At 41.5% G+C, this 20,536-nt stretch overlaps 1 protein-coding gene across 1 annotated transcript in view; it reads left to right on the plus strand.

Annotated features, from left to right (window-relative positions):
* Positions 1 to 20,536, plus strand: part of CSMD1 (CUB and Sushi multiple domains 1) — a 1,295,699-nt gene that overhangs the window by 897,221 nt on the left and 377,942 nt on the right. Inside the window, exon 11 of the mRNA XM_075445037.1 lies at positions 10,552 to 10,655. Coding sequence (XP_075301152.1) covers positions 10,552 to 10,655 — 104 coding nt within the window. The remainder of the gene's footprint in view (positions 1 to 10,551; positions 10,656 to 20,536) is intronic.

Here is a 20,536-nt window from a genome sequence, read left to right on the forward strand (position 1 = left end):
TTTTATTTAGGGTTAAACAAGTAGTTAAGAACATCATGCAGAGACCTGCCCCGGGGCTGGATAGCTGTGAGTGGCTGGGTGTGTGGGACAGCATGGGAAAGTACCTAGGGCAGTGGACACCCCCGAAGTTTTTTAAACTCACCCCTGAGCAAGTACAGAATCCGGACAGAATCCCAGCCGGTCCTGCAGCCCCTCCAGCCCAGCAGGCAGTCACAGCCCCCCCGACCGGCACCACCGCTGCCATGGCCACAGCCACAGGGGCGGCCCCGGTTTGCCCGGCCAGCACAGGAGCGGCTCCAGCCCCAGTTCCAGCAGCAGGCATCGCAGCTGAGCCCAATGACCAACCTGTGCAGGTAGCAGTCACCCCTGTAAAACTAAAGAAAGATGCAAAGAGAGCAGATCGCTCCGGGAGGGATGACAATGAGCCAGGGTCATCGCGGGAGATAGAGACAGAGATCATCACATGGTCCCTGTCCTTGAGCGAGCTGTGAGACATGCGGAAAGATTTCAGCCGCCACCCTGGCAAGCACATTGTCACCTGGCTGCTGCGGTGCTGGGATAACGGGGCCAGCAGCTTGGAATTAGAGGGCAAGGAAGCCAAGCAGCTGGGATCCCTGGCCAGGGATGGGCGCATTGACAAGGCCATTGGGAAGAAGGACCAAGTCGTCAGCCTCTGGAGGAGACTTCTGTCAGGCGTGAGGGAGAGGTACCCCTTCAGTGACAATTTTGTATGCTATCCTGGCAAGTGGACCAATATGGAAAGGGGTATTCAGTACTTGAGGGAATTAGCTGTGCGGCAGCTGGTTTACTATGAACCAGACGATGACCAGCTACCCACAGACCCAGAAGAAGTCCAGTGCACAGCATCTATGTGGAGGAAGTTTGTGCAGAGCGCACCCTCCTCATATGCCAACTCACTGGCAGTAGTAGACTGGAAACGTAAGGAGGCACGAACAGTGGATGAGGTGGCTGTCAGACTCCAGCAATATGAGGAAAGTCTCTCTTCGTCCCTTGTCTCAGCTGTGGAGAAACTGGTAAAGCAACTAGAAAGGAATATGTCCTACTCCCCACCTGTACGGGCCAGTGTCTCAGCTATTAGGGGGAAGCGTTCCTCTGCTCACTAGAGAGAATACAGAGGCTACACACCACGGGGCACCCTCTGGTTCTACCTGCGTGACCACGGAGAGGACATGAGGAAGTGGGATGGAAAACCCACCTCAAGTCCAGAGGCACGAGTGCATGAGTTGCGAGTTAAAACAATCACCAAAGGGGATTCTTTTAGGAAAAATGCTACTCCAGTTTCCAGCAGTCAGCTCTCCAGACCAGGCAGGCAGTTTGATCTTGATTCCGATGCTCTGGAGGGGACCTGCAAGTCATTTTTACAGCAGGTGAGCAGCAATTTCTCTGACCAGGATTAGAGGGGCCCTGCCTGCAGCCAGGTGGAGGAAAGGGACAACCGCATTTATTGGACGGTGTGGATTAGGTGGCCTGGCACGTCAGATCCACCAGAGTATAAAGCTCTAGTGGACACTGGTGCACAGTGTACTTTAATGCCATCAGATTTCAAAGGGTCAGAGTCCATTTGCATTTCTGGAGTGACAGGGGGGTCCCAAGAACTGAGTGTATTGGAGGCTGAAGTGAGCCTCACTGCGTAGGAGTGGCAGAAGCACCCCATTGTAACTGTCCCGAGGCTCCGTGCATCCTTGGGATAGACTATCTTAGGAGAGGGTATTTCAAGGACCCAAAGGGGTATTGGTGGGCTTTTGGCATAGCTGCTTTGGAGACGGAAGAAATTAAATAGCTGTCCATTTTGCCTGGTCTCTCAGAGGATCCTTCTGTTGTGGAGTTGCTGAGGGTGGAAGAACAACAGGTGCCCATCGCAACCACAGTGGTGCACCGGCGACAATATCGTACAAACCAAGACTCCCTTCTCCCCATTCATCAGCTGATCCGCCAGCTGGAGAGTCAAGGAGTGATCAGAAAAACTCACTCACCCTTTAATAGTGCCATATGGCCAGTGAGAAAATCTACTGGAGAGTGGAGACTGACAATAAACTACCGTGGCCTGAAGGAAGTCACACCACCGCTGAGTGCTGCAGTGCCAGACATGCTGGAACTTCCATATCAGCTGGAGTCAAAGGCAGCCAAGTGGTATGCTACAATTGACATTGCTAATGCATTCTTCTCCATGCCTTTCGTAGCAGAGTGCAGGCCACAGTTTGCTTTCACCTGGAGGGGCATCCAGTACACCTGGAATCGACTGCCCCAGGGGTGGAAACACAGTCCCACCATTTACCATGGACTAATCCAGACTGCACTGGAAAAGGGTGAAGCTCCAGAACATCTGCAGTACATCGACGACATCATTGTATGGGGTGAAGTTTTTGAGAAAGGGGAGAAAATACTTCAGATCCTTCTGAAAGCCAGTTTCGCCATTAAGCGAAGTAAAGTCAAGGGACCTGCGCAAGAGATCCAGTTTTTGGAATAAAATGGCAGGACGGGTGCCGTCAAATCCCAATGGATGTCATCAACAAAATAGCAGCTACGTCTCCACCAACCAGCAAAAACGAAGCACAGACCTTCTTAGGTGTTGTAGGTTTTTGGAGGATGCACATTCCAAATTACAGCCAGATTGTAAGTCCTCTGTACCACGTGACCCGGAAGAAGAATGATTTTGAATGGGGCCCTGAGCAACAACAGGCATTTGAACAGATTAAATGTGAGATACTTCATGCCGTAGCCCTTGGTCCAGTCCGGTCAGGGCAAGACGTTAAAAACGTGCTCTACACCGCAGCCGGGGAGAATGACCCCACCTGGAGTCTCTGGCAGAAAGCACCAGGGGAGACTTGAGGTCGACCCCTGGGGTTTTGGAGCCGGGGATACAAAGGATCCGAGGCCCGCTATACTCCCACTGAAAAAGAGATTCTGGCAGCATATGAAGGCATTCGAGCTGCTTCAGAAATGGTCAGCACTGAAGCACAGCTCCTCCTAGCACCACGATTGCCGGTCCTGGGCTGGATGTTGAAAGAGAGGGTCCCCTCTATGCATCATGCCAGCGATGCTACATGGAGTAAGTGGGTCGTGCTGATCACCCAGCGGGCCTGAAAGGGAAACCCCAGTCGCGCAGGAATTCTGGAGGTAATCATGGACTGGCCAGAAGGCAAAGATTTTGGAGCATCGCCAGAGGAGGAGGTGACACGTACTGAGGAGGCCCCCCTGTATAACAAGCTGCCAGAAGATGAGAAAGAGTATGCCCTGTTCACGGATGGGTCCTGTCGCATTTTGGGGAAGCAGCGGAGGTGGAAGGCTGCTGTATGGAGCCCTACACGACAAGTCACGGAAACTACGGAAGGAGAAGGTGAGTCAAGCCAGTCTGCAGAGGTGAAAGCCATCCAGCTGGCTTTAGACATCGCCAGTCGAGAGAAGTGGCCAGTGCTCTATCTTTACACCAACTCCTGGATGGTGGCCAATGCCTTGTAGGGGTGGCTGCAGCAATGGAAGAAGAACAACTGGCAGCGCAGAGGCCAACCTATCTGGGATGCCCCATTGTGGCAAGATATTGCTGCCCGTCTGGAGCAGTTGGTTGTAAAAGTCCGTCACGTGGACGCCCACGTCGCTAAGAGTCGGGCCACTGAAGAACATCAAAACAACCACCAGGTGGAACAGGCTGCTAAGATTGAAGTGGCTTAGGTGGATCTGGACTGGCAACATAAGGGTGAATTGTTTATAGCTCGGTGGGCCCATGACACCTCGGGCCACTAAGGAAGAGACGTGACATACAGATGGGCTCGTGACCGAGGAGTGGACTTGACAATGGACACCATCGCACAGGTTATCCGTGAATGTGAAACATGCGCTGCAATCAAGCAAGCCAAGCGGGTAAAGCCTCAGTGATATGGAGGACGATGGCTAAAATATAAATATGGGGAGGCTTGGCAGATTGACTACATCACACTGCCACAAACCTGCCAAGGAAAGTGCTAGGTGCTCACAATGTTGGAGGCCACCACCGGATGGCTGGAAACCTACCCTGTGCCCCATGCCACCGCCCAGAATACCATCCTGGGCCTTGAAAAACAAGTCCTGTGGCAACACGGCACTCCCAAAAGAATTGAGTCGGACAACGGGACTCACTTTCGTAACAGCCTCATAGACACCTGGGCCAAAGAACATGGTATTGAGTGGGTGTATCACATCCCCTACCACGCACCAGCCTCTGGAAAGATCGAACGTTACAATGGGCTTCTAAAAACCACTTTGAGAGCAATGGGGGGTGGGACTTTCAAAACCTGGGATACCCATTTAGCAAAGGCCACCTGGTTGGTTAACACCAGAGGGTCCACCAACCGGGCTGGTCCTGCCCAGTCAAAACCTCAGCGCCCCGTAGAAGGGGATAAAGTCCCTGTAGTGCACATGCGGAACATGTTAGGGAAGACGGTTTGGGTTAGTCCTGCCTCGGGCAAAGGCAAGCCCGTCCGTGGAATTTCTTTTGCTCAAGGACCAGGGTGTACCTGGTGGGTAATGCGGAAGGATGGGGAAGTCCGATGTGTACCTCATGGGGATTTGATTTTGGGGGAGAATAGTCCATAAATAAATTGTATAAAGTTAATTGTTAAAATAACCCTGTCACTCCCTGTTATGACTGTTATATTTCTTATATGTTATACCAGTAGTAGCATAGTAAGAATCGTCCAGATTAAAGAAGGGTGGACTTTTTGATGAAAGACCCAGCAGAGCACAGTGATGACGGGACTGGACCTGGTTTTCAACAACTGGCACCCAGCAACTTCATCGAGATCGACATCTCCAGCCTGCAGTCTGTGGGCACGGGCCGCACCAGATACATCAGCCGTGAGCTCTGGATACTGCAAGTGACCGCCCATCACCACACATCACCTCTCCTGCCTCGGAAGACCATTACGACAGATGAAGCCCAAAGTCATGGATTAAATAAACTCAAGGGACACTTTAGAGTGATTATCCATAGACTGAAGGAATGATATCTGGAGACAGGAGAAGTGGTGGTGATCAACTGGACAATGGGGGACCTGGGCACTGTGTAGATGGTATGGAATAAGGGGTGGATAATGCCCTGGGTTCGGCCAGGACAGGGTTAATTTTCACCAAAATCCAGGAAGGGGCACAGCTGGTGGGGGGGGGCTGACCCCACCTGGCCAAACAGAGCCTGGTATTCCATACCATGTGCCGTCATGCTGGGTTCCGGTGGAGGGGAGCTGGGTGGTGGGAACTCACTCGCGCCTGGGGATCTCGCGGCAGCAGATGGTGAGAGCGGCTCTGTGGGTTGTCCAGTTTGTGTTGTGTTTTCTCCTTATCTGTATCATTGTTTTTCCTGTTCCCTCTGTTTGCTGTTCTGTTAAACTGCCCTTATCCCAACCCACCAGTTTCTGCCTGTTTCTTTCCTCTCTCCTCCGCATCCCGGCGGGGGGAGGGGTGGCCTCATGGTGCTTTTGTTGCCAGCTGCAGCCAAACCAGAACACAAGGATGATGGTTCTAGGGGATTGGATTCACGTTTTAGTGAAGACACCATTTTCTTGTTAGGTCCTTAGGCTTCTACTTTAGTTACTGTCTTATGGGGAAGTAATTATAGCAAACTTTTAATGGCTAGCGAGTGGCATAGCTCTATGGGCTCCATTAACTGTGTTTGCTATGTCTCCTGTGAACACCTAAAATGCTGGAAAGTTCTTAATATGCTATTTAATAAAATTGTAGTTTAATTAAATGTTTTCTCTGATATTTTGTGTTTCAGAATTTCTTTATTGTTTTCATTGATGACTTAAGTGAACTGAAACCCAGTTACAAATCTACGGTCTTGCAAAAAGAGATGTCTAAGAGCTATATTTATCATAAATTCTCATTCCCATTATTTAAAAATGTTCAGCTTTTATACAATCATGAGAAGAGAAATAGAAGTGCTGTTAATTTCTTAAAGAATCTTTGCAGAAAATGTCTTCAGTGTTGCATTTAAAAAACTCCTTCATATTTCAGAAAATGTTCCCATACATATATTTTGTTCGTGCTTACTGTAGCCATGGTCTCAGTATTGCGGTCATGTTTCTATAAGGCATACCTCTATATTTATAACTTCTACCTAAAAATAGTGATTATCCTCTGATCACGCCGATTTGATATGGACATTCTTATGGGTATTTTTGAGTTGGTGACAAGGAGAAGTCTGTATTTCATATTTAGTCATCCGTAGAACTTGTGCATGAAAGTTACATAATTTTATTGCTGTTTCTAGTCAATATTCCTCTTCCACTGAATTTTGGGCATAGTCACAGTGATTCCTAAGACTTGAAGGCATATAACTGTAGGAAGGGCGGGTTAGGGAAACAGCACAAGTTTTTAAAGTTTTAAGGAATACTGGGTCCATGTACATATTCTCAAATGCTGGTATCATCTTTTCACATTGCTTCTACATTGTGTGTTTTTCTATAAGAGAAACAGATGCTCGAAAACCTGGTTTAAAGCTTTGGGTTATGCATCTGGCTGGTTTCTTCTAGAAATTTTAAATATATTTAGGAATCTGAAAGGCTATAGTAACATTTCCATGTTTGTGCTGGTAACAATGGCTTCTTCCACTTCCAAATCTCTTTGAGCATGATGTGTCTGTTAAAGAAATTATGAAGTTAACAACATTTGCATGGTCATGTTACTTTCAAATTTTGCATAACAGTAGGGAGAAGTTGCAAAGTAGGAAAACACTACTATATTTGAAGCTAATATGTCAATAAAATGGAGTAACATGCAAACAGCTTTCATCGGAAGACTTTATAACAAACACATTTTCTATTTATGATTTTAAAACTTCAAATTAAGTATCCTCAACTCTATTTCCCTGTTCTTCATGTATTTTTCTGTAGTTTTACTGAGGCAACAAATTGTCTCAGTTTTCTAATCTTGAAGAGAAGCCTCTTTAAAGAGGCCCTGTTTCTTACTTTGTGTTTTGGGTTTGTTTGTTTTTTTTTGAAGACACGTTTCTACTAGCAGATTTATGCTTTCTTTGAAGCTGTTTCTTTGATCTGCTTGTAAATGTAAGAGACATCTTATGGCTAGTTCTCTTTTTTGCTTGCATCTCAATCCAAAATTTACTGGTTTCATTTTTTACTTTGTGTTTACTGTACTGAATGCATAAATTTCTAACATATGTAAGAGATAATAAAGTGGATCTTATTAGTACACCTAGGCATTTTAGAAATGTCACATTGCCATGTTTCCTACTACTTCTTCCATGGAAGAATATCCATACAGAAATTTCTGTTAGTATGAGTCTGGTGCTGCCTTTCCCCATTACATAGCAATTACGCCAGCAGAAATACAAATTTTTGGAGTGGCTAAGGTAAAGGAAAATACTTCTAAGAAACAAGCTATTTTGACAGGAAACTCACCTGCAGAGCTTTCATATAGGTACCTCCTTAGGTGTCTTGTATTTTTAAGCTTTTTTGTTTTCACCGTCTATATATCTAATCAGAAGTAATCATTCTGAATTGCTTATAAGGGAATTTTGTCTCATGCGTATTGCTTATAAGGGAATTTTGTCTCATGCATTTCAGAAAACAAACAAGATCATTCTTCTGTAAGAAGTATAATTGATCATCCAGAAACAAATATAATAGGTTTGGGAGTAATTTTTGCATTTCCAGTTTTTCATAATGAAAATTCTTTTTTTTCTTTATTTTAATCAGTTTAGAGTAAGCATAATTAATTATGATCATCAGATTAGTGTTACTGGACTTTTTTAAATTGCAGAACAACATTGAATCTGGAGAAGCATCCTGGAGCTGCCTTTTTCCCCCAGTATATAAATCAATATTATTTAGGGACATGTGGGTATATTGTTCTTGCTGATATTAGTTCAATACTTTTACTTTTTTCACACGCTGTATTTATATCCATACAAAACTGTCTTACATTTTTTCTCAAAAATAAACTGAGAAACAACCATCCCTCCATCTAACAAATCTTAAAAATTCTTCTGATGATTCAGAGCTTTATCTACAGATGAACTAATTTTAGCTGAATATATCTATGTAAGCATTAGTGTCCCATAGTCATCCAAACTCCCATATAGTCAATGGAAAACGTAGCTCTAAATGGTAGTTTGGTGCACCTTAAGAGAGGTAATGTGACGTGTGTTCCAGGTGCCATTTTCTGTCCACAGACTGTAGAAGGAGCCATGATTAGACTGGGTGCTTTATGTTTACGTGATTGAATTTAGGTGTAAAGAATCAGATTAAAGGAATTTAAGTTAGACCTCTTAACTCTCAACCATTTGAATATCTTTCCAACATATTTTATGTGTTAGCATAGAATAATGATTAGTGTGGAAGTGAAGACAGCAAGATTTTGTTGAATAGTGTCTAGTATTTCTTCACACACAACATAATTCCCATGAAGAAACTTTTCTTGTGACATTTCCTATATACTTAACCAGGTCTTTAAATCTTGTACTTTTGATTTATATCCAGTTATTGGTTTTTTTTACTTATTTTATTATTAAAGAGGTGAACATTCAGATTTGTTTTTAAATTGTAATGTAAAAGAGTTTGAGTCTAACCAAATGGAACATATTTAAATAATACATTAGCATGTTTTCTCATGGAATATTCTATCAGGTTTCTTCCCCCACATAAAATAAAAAATGCATTAAAAATAGATGTCTTGTATACTTAGTTCTTTTTATTGCCAGAAAAAACTCTGCTATTATGCTTCTACATATTTTTGTTGTTTTTCTTTGGCTTTATTAGTCTTGATTTAGTAATGAATTTTTGCATGTTAACCACTGTTATAATCTAGGAATACTAGAAGGCACATCAGGAGCAGATGGAAATATATATTATTTTATCTATAGCATATTGCCTGACATTCTTCTGATTGTTGAAACATAATGTAGATACTGCAGTGCACTACCTCAAAATGTGGCGGGTCGGCAAAATATGCTGTAAAGGGCCTGTATAAGATCATAAGCAAAACCTCTGACCACTTTTAAAGTAATTATACAGGTATTTGTGTTATAATGTTTTTCATAGCTATGGATATCCTAGGATCATTTAGTTTTTCTTTAAACTTCTTTCTCTGCTGTGAAGGTGTAATCCACTTCATAACATACAAGGGGTCTTAGTCCTGAAGTAAATTTTCACATACTTTTAAAAACATAAACATACAAATAGTAGAGATGGCAAAGCAAGGTATGAAAAGCAAGACGCAATATATTCTTTTAGATCAATGGGTATTTTTTAAAAAAAAGTCTTTTCTTTGGGTTAGAAACTGAAGCAACATAATTCAATGTAGGCCTCACCTACTCTAGTAGTGTAAGTTCCTCTCTGAAGTCTATAGAACGAGACTCTTCCCATTCCAACACAGAGAAAGGAGACGTACTGTCTTTCTTTTTCTTAATATTGAGGAAGTTTAAACAACTAACTTAACTTGGATGCTGCCTATTTATAGGGCTAAAATTTGGGTGAGATGAATTCTGCCTTGATGATCACATGGAAATAAACCTAAGTGGATGGAAATTATTGGTTTTTTACATGTTGCTGCCAATATAGCAGCATAATACATCTGATGCAGAAAGCCCAAATCTGACACAAATATTGTTTTTAGCCACAAAACAGAAAAAAGTTAATTGCATTTTCATGCAGTAGCTGAAGTTGTATGAAAGTCTCCCCAGGGGTATATGCAAAATTTAGTATAAAGATAAAAAGAATAATTTTGTGGAAAATCACTGTGACTCTCTGCACTTTTATATCAAGTTGTCTGCAGAAACCTTGATAACAAAATATGAAAAGGTACAGTGTACATATGTATACGTACATGTAATTTGCAACTGCTCTCACCAATACAGAACTCTAAAAAGTGCTTGTCTTACAAGTGTTCTTCTGTACAAAACTAAATCCGTTTTCATACTTTATTTTATCTTTTAAAATTACAGTTTCTGTAAATTAGAAATACTTTTTCAAACAAATCTGAGGGATACATTTTTAATTTTCCAGGCAATTAATGATTAGATATTCAGTGAAATCATAGTTTAGTGTTAGCAAGTTACGCAAGAAAACTTCTGCTTTTGTATTACTGTGCACCAGCCTCCTCCACCTTCTTATTAATTGGTAGTTCATACCTGCCATCTTGTTACTGTACAATTCAGCATACAAGAAGGCTTAAATTTCATATATTTCCAGTATTATGCTACATAATGTTTATATAATTATTGTATTAAAAAAGTTTTTACTGCTGCTTATAATATTTTTTCAATAATAAGAACAGTTGTCACAGTTAGAGATGATTGGCATCTATAGTATATAATACCTCTAGAACACCATGGCAAAGACTTGCCTCGATATTAGAAAATACAGAAGTTTCTCCACTTTCCTTTTTCTATATATCTTTTTCAAATCAAATCAGACTAAGTGAAATCATGAGTGAGTGCTTCATGACTTGACTTATGGTAGCCAAATAATTTGTTTTAAGACTAGAACAGATACAGAACCTGTGGGAAAGTTTTGAAATAACTGACTTATTTAATATTAATAGGTCATAAAGCTTGCTTTTGAAGAATTTGAACTGGAAAGAGGCTACGATACTCTTACTGTTGGAGATGCTGGGAAAGTTGGTGATACCAGAACAGTGTTGTATGTGTAAGTACACAACTTCGAAAATTTTCCTTGTATATTTGTTGTCATATGTTGTTTCTTCTGGGTTATGAGATATCTATTTAACTTTGTAATTTTAATGTAAGTAATTTGTTTATATAATGTAAGCTTAAAATTGAAATACTATCAAAGAAATTTGTTGATTACAAAATTCACTCCAGATCTTTCGTAACATCCTCATAGGCTTTAATATCACAGACTAAAAACTGTAGAGAACTACGATTAGAAGCAAAAAATCATCTTTTAAAAAACAGGTACTCTCTGTATAACTCTGATAGTATTCACAAGCAATTAAAAGAATAATAAAAAAAAGGCTTGGATTTCAGCAAACAGAAAATACAACTTGTGTAAAATGAATAACCTATTGATTAATTTAAAAATTATTATACTCAGAATTGGATTTGTGAACAAAATTTTAATGAAAGCACATAGACCGCTGTTCAGGAAAGTTAAACATGCTTCATGGATTAATATAATGTAATACAACATGATATACTATGTAGGAAGCATAGGAACTTACATAAATTTAAAGGAAAATTCTAAATTACATAGCTGATCTTAAGATACAGATCTATAATACTGTCTGGGCTAATGGAAAGAATAGAATCCTGTACATATTGATTAATCTCATCTACCTAATGGGAGCTTGTGGTCACAAGACATTTTAGTTGTAGCTTTCAGAGAGTTAAGTTAGCATATGAATCCTGATCACCAAACACAAAACATAATTACAGGGTTGATAAAGTGGTAATGACTAAATAAGAGAAACTAGCAGCGTTTATTTCATAATGACATTACTTGACATTACATAGAAATCTAATGGATAAGTACAGTATGAACACATTTTATAAAAAGGATCCATTGTCATTTTAAATTTGGAGGTTTTTAAAATCCATATAAATTAATGGAATGTTTATTTTACATAATTATAACAAATAAGTGCATTTAACATCCACAGAATTTATTTGAAATTAATTAGAATATTTTTGGAGTAACAAATCTGAGGACAAGAACTTCATTATATATATTTGTTTATAGAATCATAGAAAGTTTTGGGTTGGAAGGGACCCCTAGAGGTCATCTAGTCCAACCCCCTTATGAAAGTATAATATTTATTAGTGGCTACTTTCTGAACTGTGATGTTCAAAGCACATAGAACACCCCTAGTTTAATTTGTCTTAAAAGCTAAGTCTGGAAAATTATTGCATTATTTGCGTTACTTGTGTTGCAATACCAAGTAGCTACTATTCAGTAAATTGAATTCCATGTTCTGAGTACCTGAAAAAGAAGAGAAGAAAAAAATCCTGGTGTAAGAGCTTAGACTTTAAGCTAATGTGTAAAGACTTGACTGGGAGTTAGAGTTTCAACACCCATGTTTATTTTTTCTTGTATTTTGCAGACCAATTAAATATTGCAACAATCTTTCTAAGGATGTTTATTTAACTGCTAGTGACTGACAAAAGGGATTGAAATTTTTCCTTGTTGTGTCAGTATACATTTTGGCTTACAGGGATCCCAAAACTCCTTCAGAGTCAAGTTTCTGAACTTAATAAATTTGGTACCCCAAATTGTTCATTCTGTTTGCTACACTGTGAGTACTTCACATATCAAAGCTTGCTTTTTAAAAATTACTTATCAAGTAAGTGTCGCATTTCTTTTTTTTACCTTTCCATTTGAAGGGATTTAGCCTGTGACTACATACTCCATATTTATTTTCCGTAAATGCCTAAAAAATGTAGTCTTAGCTCATATTAACTTCTATTTTTAATATCTTAAGAAGGCAGACCCCTATAATCACATCACCTCCCATAACTATTTTTCACTTTAATAACATTTTGAAGAGCTCTGTGGCAGACATCCACTTTAGAATCTGTCATTGGCATTTCTGGCAATGTACAAAGTACAATGCTTTTGCTAGAGACATGCAGTACTTCTTCTAGCCCTTCCTTCAGTATGATTTTTGACTAAAAAAGCTACTGTTTTGTCCTTATTACTCTAAAGCCTATCACTTGGGATTACAGTACAGTGTTGGCCCTTCCATCTTTACTGTAAATTGCATCTTTGATAAAAACAAGATCTATGCAGTTAAATTGATCTGCCTTTTGGGTTGCAATACATACATACGTTAGCATTACCCTGAAAATTGTTTTAGACAGTAAATAATAACTTATATAAAGTGGAAATACAGGAAGGGCTGAATATGAAATTAGTCACAACAATTAGTAATGAAACTGAGTTTGTGTGACACTTTTTGCAGTTATTAAACACAGGATTGCATCAAACATTACAAAATACATTATATTTAAACTGCATCACAGGTATGCTCCATTTCCCTTGCTTTTGGAAAGGTCTTTTGTGGATGCAAAGTAACTTTCCTCATAAAACACTAGGTCCACTTGTAGACTACATTATCATGAGAGAGCTCATAACTAAATGTCAAAGTGATTTTCTTACCAAAATTTTCTGTTAGTTGGTTTTAATAACTACTATTGTATTTAATGAGGTTTGTGCAGCACCTTGCAGTTTTTTATTCTTCTTGGGGGAATGAAGAAGCTTATAGCAAATACTTTTGTGACTAGATTTAATCTATAATTTCTCAGGACCTCTTAAAAAGTAATAGAGTTTTTCTTATGCTGAGCAAGTTTCTGTTGGCAGCTGAAATGCCATTATTTCTGCAGACATTCTATAAAATATCACTTTAAAAAGTAATGTATTTGATTATGAAACTTCATAGCTTTTACAATGTAGTTTGAACTAAATGTGCAAAAGTAAATACATTTCTAAATCCAAATGCAATTTCTGAGTGATTTGAACCTTTCCCCTCTGTATAAAATTCTCATGTCTGAACACACAAACCTCAGCCCCATGCAGAATTTTCCCGCTCTCAGGCACTAGAACCCTTAAGATAGTAGCTAATTCAGGGTGCTTTGTTGTAAACTTAGTACTCAAACTTTACAACAAACTCAGTTATGCCAGGATGTTTACAAGCCATCCATCCATTGGAAACTGGCTAATGGCAGATCAGTAAACAGGGGACCTTAAATACTTGGTGGGAAAAAGAGCGAGGGAGTTGATCACAATAAATGATCAGTCCTAGCACAAGCTTTTTATAGTGTCCAAACTCTCAACCAGTAGAAATTAACTGTGTAACCTCAAAGCTGCAGCATACAGCTGGAGGAGAATAGGAAAGGATACTGATGTTTAAAAAGGAGAAAAAAAAAAGTATAGACTACCCATCTCAAATGTAATTTCTGGAAGAAATCTGAAAAATAATTAGAAAAAGTCTTTTAAATTCATGTAAAACAGCACTGAGGTGGTACAAAACCCAATATATTTTGATGAAAAGCGAATGGTTTCAAATCAGTTTAATGCATTGATATGACATTGTAGTTGGCATTTTGAGTGTGGATATGTTGGCTTTTAGTTTATTAAAGCAGTCTGATTTTAGTATTTATAATAAACTTTTTATAAAATCTTCTCATCAACAGCTTAATTTTTTAAAGGGGGATATGCCTATCAATTGTATGATTTTTAACAATTGCTACTTGCTGAAAATTTGGAAATATTATTTTATGTGATATGCATGCTGAGATGGTTAGCTCTGGAAATACAGCAGTACAACTTATGGTAAATTAACCTAAATATGTTTAGGCTGTAAAGTGTTGACTGCAGTTATTTCTCATATTGAACTGAGTTAGGCTAGGAGCTAGTGACTACCCTAACAAAATAATTCACTAGCGATAATCATGTGTGAGGTGAATGTTATCAGGCAGAACATTTCCTGCAATGCCCTGTTTTGTCTTCTTAAATTCTTGTAAACTAAACTAATGCTTTGCTTTAGACAGTCTGCTTTGCCTTCAAATGCTATTATTTGTATTTTTCTTGTAGCAGTTATATTAAAACTTTATCTCCTTTCTTGAAATGATTCCCTTAAAACACAAATCTTCTAACTTTTGTTGTGTAGAATCATAGAATCATGGAATGCTTTGGGTTGGAAGGGACCGTTAGAGGCCATCTAGCCCAACTCCCCTGCAGTGAGCAGGGACATCTTCAACCAGACCAGGCTGCTCAGAGCCCCGTCCAACCTGGCCTTGAATGTTTCCAGGGATGAGGCCTACACTGTCTCTCTGTGCAACGTGTTCCACTGTTTCAGCACCCTCATTGTAAAAAAATTTGTCCTTAAATCCAGTCTAAATCTACCCTCTCTTAGTTTAAAGCCATTACTCCTTGTCCTATCACAACAGGCCTTGCTAAAAGATTGTCCCCATAAGAAATTATAGAATGTATAGAAAAATTGTATTTTTTCCCCCTATAAAAAGAAGAAATCACAAATTAGTGGTTCAAACCCAGCTGCTTGTGTCAGCTATTTCAGTACACAGGCAACCATCGATGATAGAGAAATGCTTTTTTTGGTAAAGCCTTATCCTTTTCTTCTGTTCACACACAGTTTGGAAACTTACTGGGGCCTTGGAAGACAGCCTACGCTTCCATAACTGGTAAAAACCCAGGCCACCTTTTTATATATCTCAAACATTATTGAATCTGACTTTCTAGTAACTTATTTTATTTCACATTAGTTAAAAAAATTCTTCCTTCTGAATTTCTCAGAAGTTGTAAAATTATGGGGGGTTGACCCTGGCTGGACGCCAGGGTCCACCAAAGCCGCTCTATCACTCCCCTTCTCAGTTGGACAGGGGAGAGAAAAAAAGGCTCATGGGTTGAGAGAAGGACAGAGAGAGATCACTCACCAAATACCATCACAGGCAAAACACAATCGACTTTGGAAAAATTTAATTTAATTTATTACCAATCAAATCAGAGTAGGATAATGAGAAAAAAGCGAATCTTAAAAACACCTGCTCCCCACTCCTCCTTTCTTCCTAAGCTTAACTTCACTCCTGATTTTCTCTACCTCCTCCCCTTGAGCAGCACAGGAGGATGGGGAATGGGGGTTGTGGTCAGTTCATCACACATCATCTCTGCCACTCCTTCCTCCTCAGGGGTAGGATTCCTCACACTCTGCCCCTGCTGCAGCGTGGGATCCCTCCCACGGGAGACAGTCCTCCATGAACTGCTCCAACATCAATCTTTCCCATGCAATACAGTTCTCCACAAACTGCCCCAGCATGGGTCCCTTCCATGGGGTGCAGTCCTTCAGGAACAGGCTGCTCCAGTGTGGGTCCCCGACAGGGTAACAAGCCCTGCCAGCAAACCTGCTCCGGCGTGGGCTCCTCTCTCCATGCATCCACAGGTCCTGGCAGGAGCCTTCTCCTGCCCAGGCTTCCCACAGGATCACAGCCTCCTATGGGTGCATCCTGCTGCTCTGGCATGGGGTCCTCCATGGGCTGCAGGTGGACAGCCTGCCTCACCATGGTCTTCATCACGGGCTGCAGGGGAATGTCTGCTCCAGCACCTGGAGCACCTCCTCCCCCTCCTTCTTCACAAACCTTGGGGTCTGCAGTTGTTTCTCTCACATATTCTCACTCATCTCTCCTGCCTGCTATTGTGCACGTTTTTTCCCCTGCTTAAATATGTTGTCCCAGAGGTGCTACCACCATTGCTGAAGGACTTGGCCGTGGCGAGTGGATGGATCCATCTTGGAGATGGCTGGCACTGGCTTTGATGGACATGGGGGAAGCTTCTAGCAGCTTCTCGCAGAAGTCACCCCTGTAGCCCTTGACCGCTATCAAAACCTTGCCACGCAAACCCAATACAAAAATTTGAAGAGAAGAAAAAAATTTTGAAGGAAAGAAAGTAGGTTTTGGTTTATTTTGTTTGTTTGTTTTTTTTTGTGTTTTAATAGTGTGTTGAAGTCTTTCTCCTGTGATTAGCTCTAAGTAGTTGACATCAGTAGTATTAAAAGAAAAATACAAAGCCAAGTAAAATTAGGAATTTTTAGTGAAAATCACTGCTTATCACAGCTTTAACAGTAAGATCTTCAGAGCTCTATTTTGTGATATTTTTGCAATTAAGCACACAAATATAATGACCTCACCTCCATCCCGGGTAAGGTGATGGAGCAGCTTATCCTCGAGGCCATCATGAAGCAAGTGGAAGAAAAGAAGGTTATCAGGAGTAGTCAGCATGGATTCACCAAGGGGAAATCATGCCTGACCAATCTGATAGCTTTCTACAATGACATGACTGGCTGGGTAGACGAAGGGAGAGCCGTGGATGTTATCTACCTTGACTTCAGCAAGGCTTTCGACACAGTCTCCCATGATGTCCTCCTAGGGAAGCTGAGGAAGTGTGGGCTGGATGAGTGGTCGGTGAAGTGGATAGAGAACTGTCTGAATGGCAGAACTCAGAGGGTTGTCATCAGCGGCGCTGAGTCTAGTTGGAGGCTGGTGACAAGTGGTGTCCCTCAGGGGTCAGTACTGGGCCCAGTCTTGTTTAACTTCTTCATCAACGACTTGGATGAAGAGTTAGAATGTACCCTCAGCAAGTTTGCTGACGACACCAAACTGGGAGGTGTGGTAGATACACCAGAAGGCTGTGCTGCCATTCAGCGTGACCTGGATAGGCTGGAAAGCTGGGCAGAGAGGAACCTGATGAGGTTCAACAAGGGCAAGTGCAGGGTCCTGCACCTGGGGAGGAACAACCTCATGCACCAGTACAGGCTTGGGGTGGACCTGCTGGAGAGCAGCTCTGCGGAGAGGGACCTGGGTGTCCTGGTGGACGACAGGTTAACCATGAGCCAGCAGTGTGCCCTGGCTGCCAAGAAAGCCAATGGGATCCTGGGGTGCATCAAGAAGAGTGTGGCCAGCAGGACAAGGGAGGTTCTCCTTCCCCTCTACACTGCCCTGGTGAGGCCTCATCTGGAGTACTGTGTCCAGTTCTGGGCTCCCCACTTCAAGAAAGATGAAGAGCTACTGGAGAGAGTCCAGCGGAGGGCTACGACGAAGATGAGGGGACTGGAGCATCTCCCCTACGAGGAGAGGTTGAGGGAACTGGGCTTGTTCAGCCTGAAGAAGAGAAGGCTGCGAGGGGACCTTATAAATGCCTACAAATATCTGAAGGGTGGGTGTCAGGAGGATGGGGCCAAGCTCTTTTCAATGGTGCCCAGTGACAGGACAAGGGGCAATGGGCACAAACTGAGGCACAGGAAGTTCCATCTGAACATGAGGAAGAACTTCTTCCCTCTGAGGGTGACGGAGCACTGGAACAGGCTGCCCAGGGAGGCTGTAGAGTCTCCTTCTCTGGAGATATTCAAGACCGACCTGGACAAGATCCTGTGCAGCCTACTGTAGGTGACCCTGCTTCGGCAGGGGGGTTGGACTAGATGACCCACAGAGGTCCCTTCCAACCCCTATTATTCTGTGATTCTGTGACATTCAGCTTTGAAGGACAGAACAATACTGTAAAAGTGTTTCATTAAAAGGAGAAGAAAACCTGGAGAAATAATGGAAAGGGATTTACCTCAAAGAAGGAAAATATGTTCACACATTGAAAACTCAAAAGTGTTTAAGATTGAATTATAAAAGAAATTTTTGGTATATACAGTAGTTTAATGTCACAGAGGAAGAGTTATTGACTTTTGAATGCTGTGCTTCATTCAGCTTTATTGTTCTAATGCCTCCAAAACGCGTTTATTTAAAATATTCTGGACAGTAAATGAGCAAGAAAAAGAAAAAAAAATGCAGAAAGGACTCAAAACTTTTTCATGTTTATGTGGAATATCTTTAATTTAAAGGATTACTTTCTTTTCAAATTTAGGATTATTGGATAATTAATATTTATAGGAAATAGATATTGTAGCAGGGTCGTTTGAATGTATATATACATATATGAGAAGTGCACACTGGAATTTATCTTTAATGAAGTCATAAGAGGGAAAAAACCGTAATGAAAACAGGCCCCTGAAATGTAAATCTCAAGACTAAAATACAAACCGCAGTTTCTTTCGTATACAAGTCAGACTCGTCATTCTCAACTCATCAAAAGTAACAGAACATGTTTCTTCTCTTCTTTATTTGTCTAAAACAGCAATAAAATATTTTAGGAATTCAATGTACATCTCTTTAGTCACATACTTTCTATATTTTTTAATAGTAATATATTATTTTTATGACCATGCTTTTTACATATACTCATAGTTGTGTGATATACTTGTGCCATCAGCATTTTGAGTTCAAGTATTTACTGAGACCATTTTGTGCTGCTTATGTATCCTAAACGATGTAGAAGCAAACAGCATTTCTGGTCACAGAATCACAGAGTCACAGAATCACGGAATGGTAGGGGTTGGAAGGGACCTCTGTGGGTCATCTAGTCCAAACCCCCCTGCCGAAGCAGGGTCACCTACAGAAGGCTGCACAGGACCTTGTCCAGGCAGGTCTTGAATATCTCCAGAGAAGGAGACTCTACAGCCTCCCTGGGCAGCCTGTTCCAGTGCTCCGTCACCCTCAGAGGGAAGAAGTTCTTCCTCATGTTCAGACAGAACTTCCTATGCTTCAGTTTGTGCCCATTGCCCCTTGTCCTGTCGCTGGGCACTACTGAAAGAGCTTGGCCCCATCCTCCTAACACCCACCCTTGAGGTATTTATAATTATTTATAAGGTCCCCTCTCAACCTTCTGTTCTTCAGGTTGAACAAGCCCAGCTCCCTCAATCTTTCTTTGTAGGAGAGATGCCCCAGTCACCTAATCATTTTTATAGCCCTCCTCTGGACTCTCTCCAGCAGCTCCTCATCTTTCTTGAACTGGGGAGCCCAGAACTGGACAGAGTACTCCAGATGAGGCCTCCCTAGGGCAGAGTAGAGGGGAAGGAGAACCTCCCTCGACCTACTGGCCACACTCCTCCTAATGCATCCCAGGATCCCATTCGCTTTCTTGGCAACCAGGGCACACTGCTGGCTCATGGTCAACCTGTCGTCCAGCAGGACACCCAGGCCCCTCTCCACAGAGCTGCTCTCCAGCAGGTCCACCCCAAGCCTGTACTGATGCATGGGGTTGTTCCTCCCCAAGTGCAGGACCCTGACTTGCCCTTGTTGAACCTCATCAGTTTCCTCTCTGCCCAAATTTCAAGCCTGGACACCATTCCTAAAAGCCTGGCTCTGGTTTCATTTGGATAACAAAGATCAGAGAGCAAACTGGTGGAGAAAGTACTTTTTATTTCACAGTTGTCTTTTCTGTCCTGTGGATTTGTTCAGAATACTGCAAAGCTTGGCTTGAGTTTGACTTCCGTTACTTCATCAGTTGCATCGATCACCTCAGCTTTTTTAGCTTCCTTCGTATAGAGATAACCTAGGATTGTGCATTTCCAAATGAAGTGAGTTTATCACCAGCCAATCCTTCTGAATGGCTGGTCCACAAGTGTCTGTTCCTGAACTTGCCAACAATCTCATCTTAAGGTGGTTACAGACTGGGACAAGCTCAGAGTCAGCAACAGCAAGTGGTGTCAGACAGACCTCTGCTCCCTAAGTATCTGATCTACACTGTCTGCCACCCTTCTAGTTGAAGGACATGGTTCTACATGCAGGGTATTCTCAGGGAACCCCTAATAAGAATACAAAAAAAAACCTGAAAAGAAACCAAATAACAACAACAAAACCTTTTCTGCTATTTATTGGTTTCTGCCATTTTGGCTTCTTTTTTTGGTATTCTTTGGGTTTTTTTCTCCCTTTCCCTTCCAGCAGTCTTGGCTCTCTTCCTGTATAGCCTCTAGACGTGAACCTGAGCATGCAATGGGATTTATTTTTGCTGATTCATATCTACCCTCTGTGGATAGGCCATTGGCATTTTGAATGGAGATGACACGAAGCTGAAGGATGACTTCCTTAACTTGAGTCTCTCCGTTATCAAATTGGCAATTTTCATTAATCCTGTGGGAATTTATATATCTGTATTATCTCCTTCCTCTGACAAAT

The sequence above is a fragment of the Opisthocomus hoazin genome, chromosome 2, assembly GCF_030867145.1.
Source record: "Opisthocomus hoazin isolate bOpiHoa1 chromosome 2, bOpiHoa1.hap1, whole genome shotgun sequence".
NCBI lineage: Eukaryota > Metazoa > Chordata > Aves > Opisthocomiformes > Opisthocomidae > Opisthocomus > Opisthocomus hoazin.